The 17,711-nt window shown below is 42.3% G+C and overlaps 1 protein-coding gene across 1 annotated transcript in view; it reads right to left on the bottom strand.

The window, feature by feature from the left end:
- LOC140387063 (basement membrane-specific heparan sulfate proteoglycan core protein-like) overlaps window positions 1-16,312 on the bottom strand; it is a 56,737-nt gene extending 40,425 nt beyond the window's left edge. Inside the window, exons 1-11 of the mRNA XM_072470074.1 lie at window positions 16,228-16,312; window positions 15,581-15,862; window positions 14,653-14,934; window positions 13,621-13,902; window positions 12,692-12,973; window positions 11,667-11,948; window positions 10,739-11,020; window positions 9,707-9,988; window positions 8,778-9,059; window positions 7,252-7,533; window positions 6,383-6,664 (exon numbers count right to left, since the gene is read on the bottom strand). Coding sequence (XP_072326175.1) covers window positions 6,383-6,664; window positions 7,252-7,533; window positions 8,778-9,059; window positions 9,707-9,988; window positions 10,739-11,020; window positions 11,667-11,948; window positions 12,692-12,973; window positions 13,621-13,902; window positions 14,653-14,934; window positions 15,581-15,862; window positions 16,228-16,312 — 2,905 coding nt within the window. The remainder of the gene's footprint in view (window positions 1-6,382; window positions 6,665-7,251; window positions 7,534-8,777; window positions 9,060-9,706; window positions 9,989-10,738; window positions 11,021-11,666; window positions 11,949-12,691; window positions 12,974-13,620; window positions 13,903-14,652; window positions 14,935-15,580; window positions 15,863-16,227) is intronic.
- Between the last annotated feature and the right edge of the window lie 1,399 nt (window positions 16,313-17,711).

The following is a 17,711-nucleotide window of genomic DNA, read 5'->3' as shown; positions in this document are numbered from 1 at the left end:
GCTTACAGACAAAGGTTTAGAAATTTAAGGAAAGAATTTGGTCAAACATACATGGAGTTTGAAAGGCTCAAACAGAGTAATTTTGATAGGTGGATAAGGGTTTTGAAAATAGACCAAACGTATGAAGCTCTCAGAGAAATTATACTTTTGGAGGAGTTTAAAAATTCAATTCCTGATGTAGTGACAACTCATGTGGAGGAACAGAGGGTTAAAACTGTGAGATTAGCAGCGGAAATGGCAGATGATTATGAACTAGTTCATAAATCAAAAATTGGTTTCCGACATCAGTTTCAGCCGGTGAGGGATCGAAACTGGGGACATGAGAAATACTCAAGTGGTAAAGGTAAAGGTGATCTGATGTGAGACAATAAAAAGAGCGTACCTCAGAATAAAAAAGAAATCCAGGAGGGTGGAAAAGAAATGAAAAGTTTCAAATGTTGTCACTGGAATAAACTAGGCCATGTAAAGTCACAGTGTTGGTGGTTGATGAAAAGCACTGGGAAAGCTGATGTGGTAAAACAGGATAAGACAGTGGGGTTTGTTAGAGTGGCAAAGGAAAGCCCAAGGGAAGCGAAGGAGGTGCAAACAATTGTACAGCCTGTTCAAGAAGTAATTGTTAAGAAGGTGCCAGATATCTTTAAATAATTTACTTGTGTGGGTAAAGTTTACGAATGTGTGTCACGAGGAGCAGGTAAAGAAGTCACAATTTTAAGAGATACAGGGGCCAGTCAATCTGTAATGGTAAGAGATGAGGAATTATGTAGATTGGGAAGAATGTTGCCAGAAAAGATGGTGATATGTTGAATTCAGGGTGAGAGGAGTAGCATTCCATTATATAAGGTGAGGTTGGAAAGTCCAGTGAAGAGTGGTGAAGTGGTAGTAGGAGTAATAGATAAACTATCTAGTCCAGGAATACAGTTTATATTGGGTAATGATATAGCTGAATCGCAGGTGGGAGTGATGCCTGCTGCGGTTGATAAGCCAGTGGAAAATCAGTCAACTGAAGTGTTGAAGGATGAATATCCTGGGATTTTTCCGGATTCTGTAGTAACAAGGTCGCAAAGTCACAGGTTAAGATAAGAGGAGAAATCAAAGAGTGAAGATGAAGTTGAAGTGCAATTATCAGAAACGATTTTTGATCAGATGGTTGAAAAAGAACAAGAACAGGTGGCGGATGAGGCAGATATTTTTAGTTCAGGAAAATTGGCGGAGTTACAACAGGAAGATGTAGAAATAAAACGGATATATCAGAAAGCATATACGGAAGAGGAATCTGAGATTATACCAGAGTGTTATTACCATAAAAATGATGTCTTGATGAGAAAATGAGGACCTGTACATATGCAGGCGGATGAAAAGTGGGAAGATGTTCATCAAGTAGTATTGCCGGTAGGCTATAGAGAGGAGGTGTTGCGAGTTGCACATGAGCTACCAGTGGGTGGTCATTTGGGAATAAGGAAAACTCAAGCTAAAATTCAGAAACATTTTTATTGGCCTGGACTACATAAAGATGTAGTTAAATTTTATCAATCATGTCACACTTGTCAAGTGATAGGGAAACCTCAAGCAGTGATAAAACCAGTGCCCTTAATACCCATTCCAGCATTTCAGGAACCTTTTACAAGGGTCCTTATCGATTGTGTAGGACCGCATCCTAAAACAAAAAGTGGGAATCAATATCGTTTGACTGTAATGGATGTGTCTACTAGGTTTCCAGAGGCCATTCCAGTACGTAATATTACAGCTAAAAGGATTGTGGAGGAGTTACTTAAATTCTTTACTAGATATGGACTACCCAGAGAAATTCAATCGGATCAAGGAACAAATTTTACTTCAACATTATTCAAAGAAGTTATGGATAGCTTAGGAATAAAACAATTTAAATCAACTGCGTATCATCCAGAATCGCAGGGAGCATTAGAAAGGTGGCATCAGACATTAAAGACAATATTGAGGGCGTATTGTCAAGATTATCCAGAGAATTGGGATAAAGGAATCCCATTCGTATTGTTTGCAAGTAGGGACGCACCTAATGAGTCTACCAAATTTAGTTGTTTTGAACTAATTTTTGGTCATGAGGTAAGAGGACCACTTAAATTGATCAAGGAAAAATTGGTGGGTGAGAGATCGGAAGTTACACTATTGGATTACGTGTCAAATTTTAGGGAACGATTAAATAGAGCAGGTGAATTGGCTGGACAACATTTGAAAGTTGCACAAAATGTGATGAAACGGGTAGCGGACAAGAAATCCAAAGTTCGTAGTTTTGCCAGTGGGAATAAAGTTTTAGTGTTGTTATCAGTGGTAGGGGAGCCTTCAAAAGCACGGTTTTGTGGACCGTATCAGATTGAAAGGAAATTAAGTGAGGTGAATTATGTGGTAAAAACACCAGATAGAAGGAAGGCTCACTGAGTGTGTCATGTGAATATGCTTAAAAGGTACTTTGCAAGGGAAGTGGAGAAAAAGGAGGTTTTACTGATTCTAACTCAAAGTGACCAACCAAATCCAGATGACTGAATTTGACATACCTCAAATTAAATTGGAAAATGAGGGTGTTCTTAAAAATTGGGATGAATTGTTAAGTTACCTTCCAGAGGAAAAACGAACTGACCTGAAATAGTTATTGCTATCACATGGGCAAGTTTGTAAAGATAAATTGGGAAGTACTAAAATGGCTATACATGATGTAGATGTAGGAAATGCTGTTCCTATCAAACAACATCCATATAGACTTAATCCTTTAAAATTGGCACAGGTTAACAAAGAGATTGAAAGTATGCTTAAAAATGGCATAATTGAAGTGGGTTGCAGCCAATGGAGCTCACCCATAGTGATGGTCCCTAGACCAGATGGTACCCAACGGTTGTGTGTGGACTATCGAAAGGTGAATGCAGTTACAAGAATGGACTCTTATCCTTTCCCACCATTGAAGGATTGCATGGAGAAAGTGGGACAATCTGCTTTTATTTCCAACTTCCAGACATGGAAAGAACATTTAAACCATCGTATGGAGTTCTTCGATCAACTTCAGGTGGCGGATTTGGTGATGAACCTAGCCGAAAGTGAATTTGGAGAAGCCCGAATCACTTTCCTTGCAGAGTTTCCGATACCCTCAAGATGAAGGGAAATAATGCGATCTCCAAGCATGAATGAATTTGATCGAACAGGCGTGCAAAGGTTTTGTGGCGTGATTACTCCACTGATGGAATTGCTGAAGAAACCTAAAAAATTTCAATGGACAGCGGACTTTCAACAGGCATTTGACTGCCTGAAAACTGTGATCACCAATGCTCCTTGGAGAATTGCAAGGGACTCTGGTCAGATTGAACTAAATTATCTGATTCTGAAGAGAAATGCCGAGGAGGAGAGGAATGGATGGATCGTGCAGAGACTTGGTTCAAAGAGACTGTCAATCGAGAAAGATTTTGGTTGGAGGAAGAAGGGCAAAGAAAAATGAACTGTATTATTATGCATGTTTGCGTGTGTTTTTTTTTGTGAAACGCAAAAGTAATTTTACTGTGTGCATTTCTTAATTGATGGTGCAAAGGTGAAAAATGAAACCACCTTGAAGTTGATGGTTTATTTTTTTTTCTTGGGGGGAGGTGTCATGCGAGAGTGCCTTTAAGAACTGGATGTTTAAGCAATGTACCTTTATGAAAACAGTGATGTCATAGAGTGGGTGGAGCTCAGCTCAGTTCAGCCATTTTGCAGTCTGTGTTTTGCAGGTTTTTAGTTTCAGTTTTGGAAAGAACCTGGCTGGTTTTGCTGAGAGCAGCTAAAAAAAAAACCTGGCTGGTTTTGCTGAGAGCAGTTTAAAAGTGCCTGGCTGTTTTGCTGTGTGCTGATTAAAAAGTAGAAAGCCAGGTTTGGGATAGCAGTTTGGGTGTGTCTGTGGGTTTCCAGAGAGCTGCATGAAGAAAAGCAAGGTGCTGGAGCTGAAATCAACCAAACTAATATATCTCTGCCATTCTACAGAAACTATATATATCCTTTAACCTGATGTGATACTGTTTAAAGGTGTTAAGTCTCTTGGAAGTTTGAAGAAACATTTTAAGGAAGTATTTACTGTTGCAATATTTTCTGAGTTATCTTTGAGGTAAGGGGTGTTAAGAGATCCAATGTTTATTTAAGATGTTAAGTTGAGTTCATGGAATAAACAATGTTTTGTGTTTAAAAACCCACGTGTCCATAATTGTAATCCCACACCTAGGGAAAAAGCTGTGTGCTCGGAAAAGCAACAAATCCATGAAAGGGTGAGGTTGGTTGAACTCCATGATACATTTTGGGGTTCTGAAAATGCCTCGCTTATAACAGCAGTGACTGCAAATTCTCTATTTGTTGTCTACATTTTGTGTGGTCTACTGTGCTCTGTCTTTGTTCTGTAGTGGAGCTATGGAGTGCTCGTAAAGATGCCTTTAAATCCACGCATTGACTTGTTAACTGTGCTACCTGCTGTTCTGTCTCTTCTCGTACCAAGACTGCGCGCTGTGTATCTTGGTAGGCTTTATCGTACTGGGTCTGAAAGCTGCTAAGGTGAACTAAACAAGATTGGTGTGCCCGTTTGACATTAGCCATCTCGTTATCTTTAGCTGCCAACTGTTCCCGGAATTGCTCACTAATCTTTTCACATTCACTATTGTTTCCCTCATTCTTCTCCTCTTTCTCAACTAGCTGCCTGCGGCGCGTCCTCACGACCTCCTCTGTGCCTCGTAACTGTGCCAAACAGGACACTATTGGCATCTTCTTTCGCACTTTTGCTGCATTTTTCTTATGCACCTCGGTTAGATTATCCCACCAAGTTTGTCCTATGCTTCCTGGACCTGACACTTCATTTGAACAAAAATCGGAATCATTCCCCTTAAATACTGCCTCAACTCTCCTTCCCAAATGGGGCACTGCTCTGCTCTGTTGGTTGCTGCGACTTCGGGTTCCTGTGGGTTCATTAAACGTTCCATTGCTTTTGTGGCCATTGCTTCTAATATCTCTTTTCCTACCGTTAATCTCTGTTTCCTATCGTTAATTTGGGACAGGGGGATAAGGCGGTGATTTGAAATGCGGGTATGGCCTAAGCTATTTTCCGGTTCACAATTCCCTCGATAGTTTTGACACACTCTAACAAGTTTACCTTATGTCCCTGTTAGTACGCATGCAGGTTAGTACAGACTTCCGAAATTCGGTGATTTGGTCGATATGGGCTTGCACTTGTGGTTCTTTCTCTTTCACGCATTTGGAGTTCAAAGTATGTGGGTTCTCTCGGAGTGACAAAATCACTTCTAATTCGAGTCCCGTTAGATGTCGCCAATAATGTTGCCAATCGGCACCGGAGACGCCAATAATGTTGCCAATTAATATTGATGCTCTTTAGAGTCGCCAGGTATCAAATGATACCACCACAAGGCTCAACCGGATATCGATCAAAGGACCACACAACCAGTTAGTCAGTTCAAGTTCAAAGATGGTTTATTTACACACAAGGATTACTTCGACGTGCAACACAAAACACGACAAGTTAAACTACACCTAACAACTACAATAACCTATACTTAACTTCAGGGCAACCGGCTCTATGCAGATGGATAAGGCCTTTGTCCGAAACTTGCGTGGCTCGGTGGAAGAAGTAGCTTTGTTTCTGCTGGGCTTATCCACCTGGTAGCGATCGTTGGTCTTGAACTTGTCTGTCTGGTCGTTATGCTGCACTTGGGTTGGCATAGGCCGGATCCAAGAGAGACCGAGCACATGGCTGTGTCTCTTCTTATCCCTCTGGGATTTTGTGCTCTTTGGGGCGGTCCTTAACTTGGACCCAATAATTCGACAGGCTTCGATCACTGCCTTCGATTTTGGCCAATAAAGGGGCGGGTGCCTTGATGGCTGGGCGTGTCCTTAGCGGTCATTGACCATGGCTGTTTGGGCCCACTGAGTAAAGTGAGTGGCGCTGATTAGTCTGTATCTGTATCGGTTACTTGAGTACAGTTCTTTTGTTCTGGGGAAATGGGCCATTAGAATGCAAACGAGCGGGGGTTTCGAGCGTGTCTAGCTACCTGGGTTGCAAATACACACACAAGCTCTGAGTCTGTCTGAGTCCTGGGTTGACCATAATTCCCATGGTCCTTTGCAGGTGGCCATCTGAGATGGCTACAATGGTACACACTGCTGTCACTATGCATCAATGGTGAAAGGAATGAATGCTGATGGCGAATGAGGTGGCAATCAAGTGGACTGTGTTCGTGTCTGCTTGTGTGTGTTGGCCCGTGCATGTTGCTGGGTTATGCTTATATGGTACATGTGTCAGGTTCTACCTGTTTCCATGTGTGTTTTGTGTGCAGCAGTATTTTTGATTGAGAGCGTTTGTGTTTGACTGATGTTGAAGTCTGTGCACACTCACGTTCCACAATGATGGTTATGGACCCCTCCACTGCTCCATGTTCATTCTCTGCCGCACACTCATAGTCTCCAGTGTCCCTGGATGTAATGTGAGGAATCACCAACCACAGCTCATTGTTGGAACTTGTTCTGTTCATTGTGACATTAAGATGTCGCCACGTCACGTTAGAAGCTGGGAAGCTCTCGACAGAGCAGATTATCACTGTAGAATTCCCCTCAATTATATTGATCAATGAAACGTTAATCATATCAAGAGAAGACATTGAGAGATTCCGTGGTGCATCTAAAAATAAATAAAGATTTCAATCTCAGCAAACAATGTGCATAGTGAGACTTTACAATTCAACCCTCTTCCTGTTTGATGTATATGTACATATAAAAGCCACATTTCCCAATTAGTTTTTCCAATATAAATATTCAGAATGAACAATGCCCCTATGTGTTTCTTTTTAATCATTCGCAAGATGTGAGTGTCGCTGCCTAGAACACAATTTATTAGCCATCCCTGACAGCCATTGAGGAGATGGTGGTGAGTTAATCACCATAAAATTCCCAGTCTCTGACCAGCTCCTGTCGACACAGTATTGATACGGCTGGTCCGGGTAGGTTTCTGATCAATGGTAATCGCAAGAGAGATGATGGAGGGGGATTCAACGATGGTAGTGCCCTTAAATATCAATGGGCGATGGTTAGATTATCACTTGTTGAGGTTGGTCATTGCCTGGCACTTGTGTGGCACAAACGTTATTTGCCACTTTTCGACCCAAGGTGAGTGCTGATCAGGCCGTGTGGCATATATAGGATTATGTACACATGTCTAATTGTTTATACTAATTTGTGCGACAGATGTTGAAGTCTGTGTACACTCACATTCTACAATGATGGTTATGGACCCCTCCACTGCTCCATGTTCATTCTCTGCCACACACTCATAGTCTCCAGTGTCCCTGGATGTAACGTGAGGAATCACCAACCACAGCTCATTGTTGGAACTTGTTCTGTTCATTGTGACATTAAGATGCCTCCATGTCAGGCTAGAAGCTGGGAAGCTCTCGACAGAGCAGATTATCTCTGTAGAATTCCCCTTAATTATATTGATCAATGAAATGCTAATCATATCAAGAGAAGTAATTGAGATATTTCGTGGTGTATCTAAAAATAAAGGAAGATTATATGGTGAGAAAACAGAGTACACAGTAAGACACCCCATTGCTTTTCTGTATCAGATTTATCAGTGCATTTGAGGACAACTTTCACCTTTATAAGTTTGAATGTCACATTTACAATGTGTTTCTTTTTATTCTTTTACAAGATATTCACATTGCTGATAAGGCCAACATTCACTGCGCATGCTTAATTACCCCTTGGTAAGCTAAGCTGCCTTCTTGACCTGCTGCAGTCCATGTGGGGTAGATACACCCGCAGTACCATTGGAGAGGGGATTCTAGGATTTTGACCCTGTCTTGATGAGTTGCTGCGGTGTATTGTGTGGATACTGCTGTCACTGTGCTTCAGTGGTGAAGGGAATGAATGTTGATGGTGAATGAGGTGACAATCAAGTGGAATGTGTTGGTGTCTGTTTGTTTGTGTGTGTGTTTGTGTGTGTTGGCCTGTGCATGTTCCTGTTGTATCCATTGTCATGTGAGTGTCCCTTTAAGAAATCTTTTTGTCTTATCACATGGCTTCAGTGATGTCAATGTGTGAGTGGAGCTGGGCTGTGGCGCTGTGAGTTTTTACTTTCGCTTTGAGATTTTGGACTGGTTTGAACTGCACAGGTCGAAAGAAGTGTCTCACTATCTTCATTTTAAAAGCTGTTTCTGGACCGTGTGATAACTTAAAAGAGATGCTTGCTTTCTGGAAGGAATTCAAACCTGCTGTTTGAAAAGGGGAACAGAGTATCACTAACAAGTCTTATACCAGTGATAATGCCGTGTGCTGGGCCACACCTTTGAAAAGGGGTTTCTGGTTTTACTTGGATTTTGTTATTGAATTGGAACAGTTAAGGGGGAACTCATTAAGGGTTATACATAGATTACTGCAGCTGTGTGGGGTCTTTATGTTTGTAGTTGATAATAATTCTTACTGTGTGTGTTTATAGAAATGTTAACTAAATTCGTCGAATAAACCATGTTTTTTGATTAAAAGCGCCTAAAAACTCTATTGAATAACACCTGAAAGGCACGTTCTTGTGCTGATCATAACCAAAATCAATAAACATTTATATGTCAGGTGGACTCCATGATATACATTGGAGTTTTCTAAACCCTGGCCCATAACAAAACATATGGTACGTGTGCCAGTGTTTACATGTATGAATGTATATTAGACACTGTGCCACGTATTGTTTGATTAAGAGTGTATGTGTCTGACAGATATTGAAGTCTGTTCACACTCACGTTCCACAGTGATGGTTAAGGACCCCTCCACTGCTCCATGTTCATTCTCTGCCACACACTCATAGTCTCCAGCGTCCCTGGATGTAACATGAGGAATCACCAACCACAGCTCATTGTTGGAACTTGTTCTGTTCATTGGGACATTAAGATGTCTCCACATCAGGTTAGAAGCTGGGAAGCTCTCGACATAACAGATTATTTCTGCAGAATTCCCCTCAATTACATTGATCAATGAAGTGTTAATCAGATCAAAAGAGGTCATTGAGAGCTTCCGTGGTGCATCTAAAAATAAAGAAAGATTTCATTGTGAGCAAACACAGTGCACAGTAAGACTTTTGCTTAATCTCTTTCTCTCTATCTGATGTCTATGAACATTAAAAGCCACAATTCCCAATTAAAAGTTCAAATAGGCAATTTGGACATTCTGAATTCCAATCACCTGAGTCACCTGATGAAGGAGCTACACTCCGAAAGCTAGTGATTCCAAATACACCTGTTGGACTTTAACCAGGTGTTGTAAGACTTCTTACTGTGCCCATCCCAGCCCTACGCCGGCATCTCCACATCATGGCCCTTGAGGTGATAGAGGTGAGTTAATCACCACAAAATTCCCAGTCTGTGATCTGCTCCTGTAGGAACAGTATTGATATGATTGGTCCGGGTAGGTTTCTGATCAATAGTAACCGCCAGAGTGTTGAAGGAAGGGGGTTGAGCGATGGGAGTGCCATTGAATCTCAATGAGCAATAGTTAGGTACTCACTTGTTGGGGATGGTCATTGTCTGGCACTTGTGTGGTACAAACGTTACTTGTCATTTTTCAGCCCAAGCTGAATGTTGTTCAGGCTGTGCTGCATATGTGAGATTGTGTACACATGTCTAATTGTTTATACTAATTTGTGTGAGAGATGTTGAGATCTGTGTACACTCACGTTCCACAGTGATGGCTATGGAACCCTCCACTGCTCCATGTTCATTCTCTGCCACACACTCATAGTCTCCAGTGTCCCTGGATGTAACGTGAGGAATCACCAACCACAGCTCATTGCTGGAACTTGTTCTGTTCATTGGGACATTAAGATGTCTCCACTTCAGGTTAGAAGCTGGGAAGCTCTCGACAGAGCAAATTATCACTGTAGAATTCCCCTCAATTACATTGATCAATGAATTGTTAATCATATCAAGAGAAGTTATTGAGAGATTCCGTGGTCCATCTAAAATTAAAGGAAGATTTTATTGTGAGAAAACAGAGTGCACAAAAAGACTCCATACATCATTTCTCTGTATCTGATGTTTATGTGCACATCTGTATTTCTTTCCTCTTTATAATTTCCAATGTCACACTTACAATGGACACTGATTGTCGGTGTTTCTTTTTATTCTTTCGTAAGCTATGCACATAGCTGTAAGGCCAGCATTCATTGCCCATCCCTAATTGCCCCTTGGCAAGCTGAGCTGTTTTCGTGACCTGCTGCAGTCCGTGTGGTGTAGGTACACCGACAGCGCTGTTCGAGAGGGAGTTCCAGGATTTTGACCCAGCGACAGTGAAAGAACAGCGATACAGATCAAAGTCACAATATTGTGCCTTGGTTTGGTGGAAACTTGCAGGTGGTGGTGTTGTCCATGATCTGTTACTATTGCCCTTCTAGATGGTACTGGTTGCATGTTTGATAGGTGCTGTTGAAGGAGCCTTGGTGAGTTGTTGCAGTGCATTGTGTGGATGGTACTCACTGCTGTCACCGTGTTTCGGTGGTGAAGGGAGTGAATTTTGATGGTGGATGAAGTGACAGTCAATGGAATGTGTTGGTCTCTAATTGTTTGTTTGTGTTTGTGTGTGTCGCCCTGTGCATGTTCCTTGGGATCTGTATACGGTTAGTGCGTTAGTATCTATGTGCTTCAATGTGTGTTTCAGGGTGTATCTGAGTTTATGTGCCTGACTGATGTTGAAATCTGTATACACTCACATTCCACAGAGATAGTTATGGACCCCTCCACTGCTCCATGTTCATTCTCTGCCACACACACATAGTCTCCAGTGTCCCTGGATGTAACGTGAGGAATCACCAACCACAGCTCATTGTTGGAACTTGTTCTGTTCATTGGGATATTAAGATGTCTCCACATCAGGTTAGAAGCCGGGAAGCTCTCAACAGAACAGATGATTTCTGCAGAATTCCCCTCAATTGCATTGATCAATGAAGTGTTAATCATATCAAAAGAGGTCATTGAGAGATTCCGTGGTGCATCTAAAAATAAAGAAAGATTTCATTGTGAGCAAACAAAATGCACAGCAAGACTTTTGCTTAATCTCTCTCTCTCTATCTGATGTCTAGGAACATGTCAAGCTACATTTCCCTATTTTAAGTTCAAATAGGCAATTTGGACATTCTGAATTGCAATCACCTGAGTCGCCTGATGAATAAGCTACACTCCGAAAGCTAGTGATTCCAATTCCACCTGTTGGACTTTAACCTGGTGTTGTAAGACTTCTTACTGTGCCCATCCCAGTCCTATGCCGGCATCTCCACATCATGGCCCTTGAGGTAATAGTGGTGAGTTAATAACCACACAATTCCCAGTCTGTGATCTGCTCCTGTAGGAACAGTATTGATATGACTGGTCCGGGTAGGTTTCTGATCAATAGTAACCGCCAGAGTGTTGAAGGAAGGAGGTTGAGTGATGGGAGTGCCATTGAATCTCACTGAGCAATAGTTAGGTACTCATTTGTTGGGGATGGTCATTGTCTGGCACTTGTGTGGTACAAACGTCATTTGTCATTTTTCAGCCCAAGCTGAATGTTGTCAGGCCGTGCTACATGTGTGAGATTGTGTACATATGTCTAATTGTTTATCCTAATTTGTGTGAGAGATATTGAAGTCTGTGTACACTCACGTTCCACAGTGATGGTTATGGACCCCTCCACTGCTCCATGTTCATTCTCTGCCACACACTCATAGCCTCCAGTGTCCCTGGATGTAACATGAGGAATCACTAACCACAGCTCATTGCTGGAACATGTTCTGTTCATTGAGACATTAAGATGTCGCCACGTCAGGTTAGAAGCTGGGAAGCTCTCGACAGAGCAAATTATCACTGTAGAATTCCCCTCAATTATATTGATCAATGAAGTGTTAATCATATCAAGAGAAGTCATTGAGAGATTCCGTGGTACATCTAAAAATAAAGGAAGATTTTATTGTGAGAAAACAGAGTGCACAGTAAGACTCCATATATCATTTCTCTGTATCTGATGTCTATGTGCACATCAGTATATCTTTCCACTTTATAATTTCCAATGTCATTTACAATGGACACTGATTGTCTGTGTTTCTTTTTATTCTTTCATAAACTATGCACATAGCTGTAAGGCCAGCATTTATTGCCCATTATTAATTGCCCCCTTGGCAAGCTGAGCTGTTTTCGTGACCTGCTGCAGTCCGTGTGGTGTAGGTACACCCACAGCGCTGTTCGAGAGGGAGATCCAGGATTTTGACCCAGCGACAGTGAAAGAACAGCGATACAGATCAAAGTCACAATACTGTGCCTTGGTTTGGTGGAAACATGCAGGTGGTGGTGTTGTCCATGATCTGTTACTATTGCCTTTCTAGATGGTACTGGTTGCATGTTTGATAGGTGCTGTTGAAGGAGCCTTGGTGAGTTGTTGCAGTGCATTGTGTGGATGGTACTCACTGCTGTCACTGTGCATCGGTGGTGAAGGGAATGAATTTTGATGGTGGATGAGGTGACAGTCAATGGACGGGTTTGGTCTCTATTTGTTTGTTTGTGTTTGTGTGTGTCAACCTGTGCCTGTTCCTTGGTGTACAGTTTGTGTGTTAGTATCTATGTGGTTCCGTGTGTGTTTCAGGGTGTATCTGAGTTTATGTGTCTGACTGATGTTGAAATCTGTGTACACTCACATTCCACAGTGATGGTTAAGGACCCCTCCACTGTTCCATATTCATTCTCTGCCACACACACATAGTCTCCAGCGTCCCTGGGTGTAACGTGAGGAATCACCATCCACAGCTCATTGTTGGAACTTGTTCTGTTCATTGGGATATTAAGATGTCTCCACATCAGGTTAGAAGCCGGGAAGCTCTCGACAGAACAGATGATTTCTGCAGAATTCCCCTCAATTGCATTGATCAATGAAGTGTTAATCATATCAAAAGAGGTCATTGAGAGATTCCGTGGTGCATCTAAAAATAAAGAAAGATTTCATTGTGAGCAAACAAAATGCACAGCAAGACTTTTGCTTAATCTCTCTCTCTCTATCTGATGTCTAGGAGCATGTCAAGCTACATTTCCCCATTATAGGTTCAAATAGGCAATTTGGACATTCTGAATTCCAATCACCTAAGTCGCCTGATGAAGGAGCTACACTCCGAAAGCTAGTGATTGCAAATACACCTGTTGGACTTTAACCAGGTGTTGTAAGACTTCTTACTGTGCCCATCCCAATCCTACGCCGGCATCTCCACATCATGGCCCTTGAGGTGATAGTGGTGAGTTAATCACCACAAAATTCCCAGTCTGTGATCTGCTCCTGTAGGCACAGTATTGATATGATTTGTCCGGGTAGGTTTCTGATCAATAGTAACCGCCAGAGTGTTGAAGGAAGGGGGTTGAGTGATGGGAGTGCCATTGAATCTCAAAGAGCAATAGTTAGGTACTCACTTGTTGGGGATGGTCATTGTCTGGCACTTGTGTGGTACAAACGTTACTTGTCATTTTTCAGCCCAAGCTGAATGTTGTTCAGGCTGTGCAGCATATGTGAGATTGTGTACACATGTCTAATTGTTTATACTAATTTGTGTGAGAGATGTTGAAGTCTGTGTACACTCACGTTCCACAGTGATGGCTATGGAACCCTCCACTGCTCCATGTTCATTCTCTGCCACACACTGATAGTCTCCAGTGTCCCTGGATGTAACGTGAGGAATCACTAACCACAGCTCATTGCTGGAACTTGTTCTGTTCATTGGGACATTAAGATGTCTCCACTTCAGGTTAGAAGCTGGGAAGCTCTCGACAGAGCAAATTATCACTGTAGAATTCCCCTCAATTACATTGATCAATGAAGTGTTAATCATATCAAGAGAAGTTATTGAGAGATTCCGTGGTCCATCTAAAATTAAAGGAAGATTTTATTGTGAGAAAACAGAGTGCACAGAAAGACTCCATACATCATTTCTCTGTATCTGATGTCTATGTGCACATCTGTATTTCTTTCCTCTTTATAATTTCCAATGTCACACTTACAATGGACACTGATTGTCGGTGTTTCTTTTTATTCTTTCGTAAGCTATGCACATAGCTGTAAGGCCAGCATTCATTGCCCATCCCTAATTGCCCCTTGGCAAGCTGAGCTGTTTTCGTGACCTGCTGCAGTCCGTGTGGTGTAGGTACACCGACAGCGCTGTTCGAGAGGGAGTTCCAGGATTTTGACCCAGCGACAGTGAAAGAACAGCGATACAGATCAACGTCACAATATTGTGCCTTGGTTTGGTGGAAACTTGCAGGTGGTGGTGTTGTCCAGCATCTGTTACTATTGCCCTTCTAGATGGTACTGGTTGCATGTTTGATAGGTGCTGTTGAAGGAGCCTTGGTGAGTTGTTGCAGTGCATTGTGTGGATGGTACTCACTGCTGTCACCGTGTTTCGGTGGTGAAGGGAGTGAATTTTGATGGTGGATGAAGTGACAGTCAATGGAATGTGTTGGTCTCTAATTGTTTGTTTGTGTTTGTGTGTGTCGCCCTGTGCATGTTCCTTGGGATCTGTATACCGTTAGTGCGTTAGTATCTATATGCTTCCATGTGTGTTTCAGGGTGTATCTGAGTTTATGTGTCTGACTGATGTTGAAATCTGTGTACACTCACATTCCACAGTGATAGTTATGGACCCCTCCACTGTTCCATATTCATTCTCTGCCACACACTGATAGTCTCCAGCGTCCCTGGGTGTAACGTGAGGAATCACCATCCACAGCTCATTGTTGGAACTTGTTCTGTTCATTGGGATATTAAGATGTCTCCACATCAGGTTAGAAGCCGGGAAGCTCTCGACAGAACAGATGATTTCTGCAGAATTCCCCTCAATTGCATTGATCAATGAAGTGTTAATCATATCAAAAGAGGTCATTGAGAGATTCCGTGGTGCATCTAAAAATAAAGAAAGATTTCATTGTGAGCAAACAAAATGCACAGCAAGACTTTTGCTTAATCTCTCTCTCTCTATCTGATGTCTAGGAACATGTCAAGCTACATTTCCCTATTTTAAGTTCAAATAGGCAATTTGGACATTCTGAATTGCAATCACCTGAGTCGCCTGATGAAGGAGCTACACTCCGAAAGCTAGTGATTCCAATTCCACCTGTTGGACTTTAACCTGGTGTTGTAAGACTTCTTACTGTGCCCATCCCAGTCCTATGCCGGCATCTCCACATCATGGCCCTTGAGGTAATAGTGGTGAGTTAATCACCACAAAATTCCCAGTCTGTGATCTGCTCCTGTAGGCACAGTATTGATATGATTGGTCCGGATAGATTTCTGATCAATAGTAACCGCCAGAGTGTTGAAGGAAGGAGGTTGAGTGATGGGAGTGCCATTGAATCTCACTGAGCAATAGTTAGGTACTCATTTGTTGGGGATGGTCATTGTCTGGCACTTGTGTGGTACAAACGTCATTTGTCATTTTTCAGCCCAAGCTAAATGTTGTCAGGCCGTGCTACATGTGTGAGATTGCGTACACATGTCTAATTGTTTATACTAATTTGTGTGAGAGATGTTGAGATCTGTGTACACTCACGTTCCACAGTGATGGTTATGGACCCCTCCACTGCTCCATGTTCATTCTCTGCCACACACTCATAGCCTCCAGTGTCCCTGGATGTAACGTGAGGAATCACTAACCACAGCTCATTGCTGGAACATGTTCTGTTCATTGAGACATTAAGATGTCGCCACGTCAGGTTAGAAGCTGGGAAGCTCTCGACAGAGCAAATTATCATTGTAGAATTCCCCTCAATTATATTGATCAATGAAGTGTTAATCATATCAAGAGAAGACATTGAGAGATTCCGTGGTACATCTAAAAATAAAGGAAGATTTTATTGTGAGAAAACAGAGTGCACAGTAAGACTCCATATATCATTTCTCTGTATCTGATGTCTATGTGCACATCAATATATCTTTCCTCTTTATAATTTCCAATGTCACATTTACAATGGACACTGATTGTCTGTGTTTCTTTTTATTCTTTCATAAACTATGCACATAGCTGTAAGGCCAGCATTCATTGCCATCCCTAATTGCCCCTTGGCAAGCTGAGCTGTTTTCGTGACCTGCTGCAGTCCGTGTGGTGTAGGTACACCCACAGCGCTGTTCGAGAGGGAGTTCCAGGATTTTGACCCAGCGACAGTGAAAGAACAGCGATACAGATCAAAGTCACAATACTGTGCCTTGGTTTGGTGGAAACATGCAGGTGGTGGTGTTGTCCATGATCTGTTACTATTGCCTTTCTAGATGGTACTGGTTGCATGTTTGATAGGTGCTGTTGAAGGAGCCTTGGTGAGTTGTTGCAGTGCATTGTGTGGATGGTACTCACTGCTGTCACTGTGCATCGGTGGTGAAGGGAATGAATTTTGATGGTGGATGAGGTGACAGTCAATGGACGGGTTTGGTCTCTATTTGTTTGTTTGTGTTTGTGTGTGTCAACCTGTGCCTGTTCCTTGATGTACAGTTTGTGTGTTAGTATCTATGTGGTTCCATGTGTGTTTCAGGGTGTATCTGAGTTCATGTGTCTGACTGATGTTGAAATCTGTGTACACTCACATTCCACAGTGATAGTTATGGACCCCTCCACTGTTCCATATTCATTCTCTGCCACACACTGATACTCGCCAGCGTCCCTGGGTGTAACGTGAGGAATCACCATCCACAGCTCATTGTTGGAACTTGTTCTCTTCATTGGGATATTAAGATGTCTCCACATCAGGTTAGAAGCCGGGAAGCTCTCGACAGAACAGATGATTTCTGCAGAATTCCCCTCAATTGCATTGATCAATGAAGTGTTAATCATATCAAAAGAGGTCATTGAGAGATTCCGTGGTGCATCTAAAAATAAAGAAAGATTTCATTGTGAGCAAACACAGTGCACAGCAAGACTGTATGCTTCATCTCTCTCTCTCTATCTGATGTCGAGGAGCATGTCAAGCTACATTTCCCCATTATAGGTTCAAATAGGCAATTTGGACATTCTGAATTGCAATCACCTGAGTCGCCTGATGAAGGAGCTACACTCCGAAAGCTAGTGATTGCAAATACACCTGTTGGACTTTAACCAGGTGTTGTAAGACTTCTTACTGTGCCCATCCCAATCCTACGCCGGCATCTCCACATCATGGCCCTTGAGGTGATAGTGGTGAGTTAATCACCACAAAATTCCCAGTCTGTGATCTGCTCCTGTAGGAACAGTATTGATATGATTGGTCCGGGTAGGTTTCTGATCAATAGTAACCGCCAGAGTGTTGAAGGAAGGGGGTTGAGTGATGGGAGTGCCATTGAATCTCAAAGAGCAATAGTTAGGTACTCACTTGTTGGGGATGGTCATTGTCTGGCACTTGTGTGGTACAAACGTTACTTGTCATTTTTCAGCCCAATCTGAATGTTGTTCAGGCTGTGCAGCATATGTGAGATTGTGTACACATGTCTAATTGTTTATACTAATTTGTGTGAGAGATGTTGAAGTCTGTGTACACTCACGTTCCACAGTGATGGCTATGGAACCCTCCACTGCTCCATGTTCATTCTCTGCCACACACTCATAGTCTCCAGTGTCCCTGGATGTAACGTGAGGAATCACCAACCACAGCTCATTGCTGGAACTTGTTCTGTTCATTGGGACATTAAGATGTCTCCACTTCAGGTTAGAAGCTGGG

This window comes from Scyliorhinus torazame, chromosome 12 (assembly GCF_047496885.1).
Source record: "Scyliorhinus torazame isolate Kashiwa2021f chromosome 12, sScyTor2.1, whole genome shotgun sequence".
NCBI lineage: Eukaryota > Metazoa > Chordata > Chondrichthyes > Carcharhiniformes > Scyliorhinidae > Scyliorhinus > Scyliorhinus torazame.
Note: the sequence above shows the minus strand (reverse complement) of the source record. Positions and strands in the feature narration are given on the sequence as shown.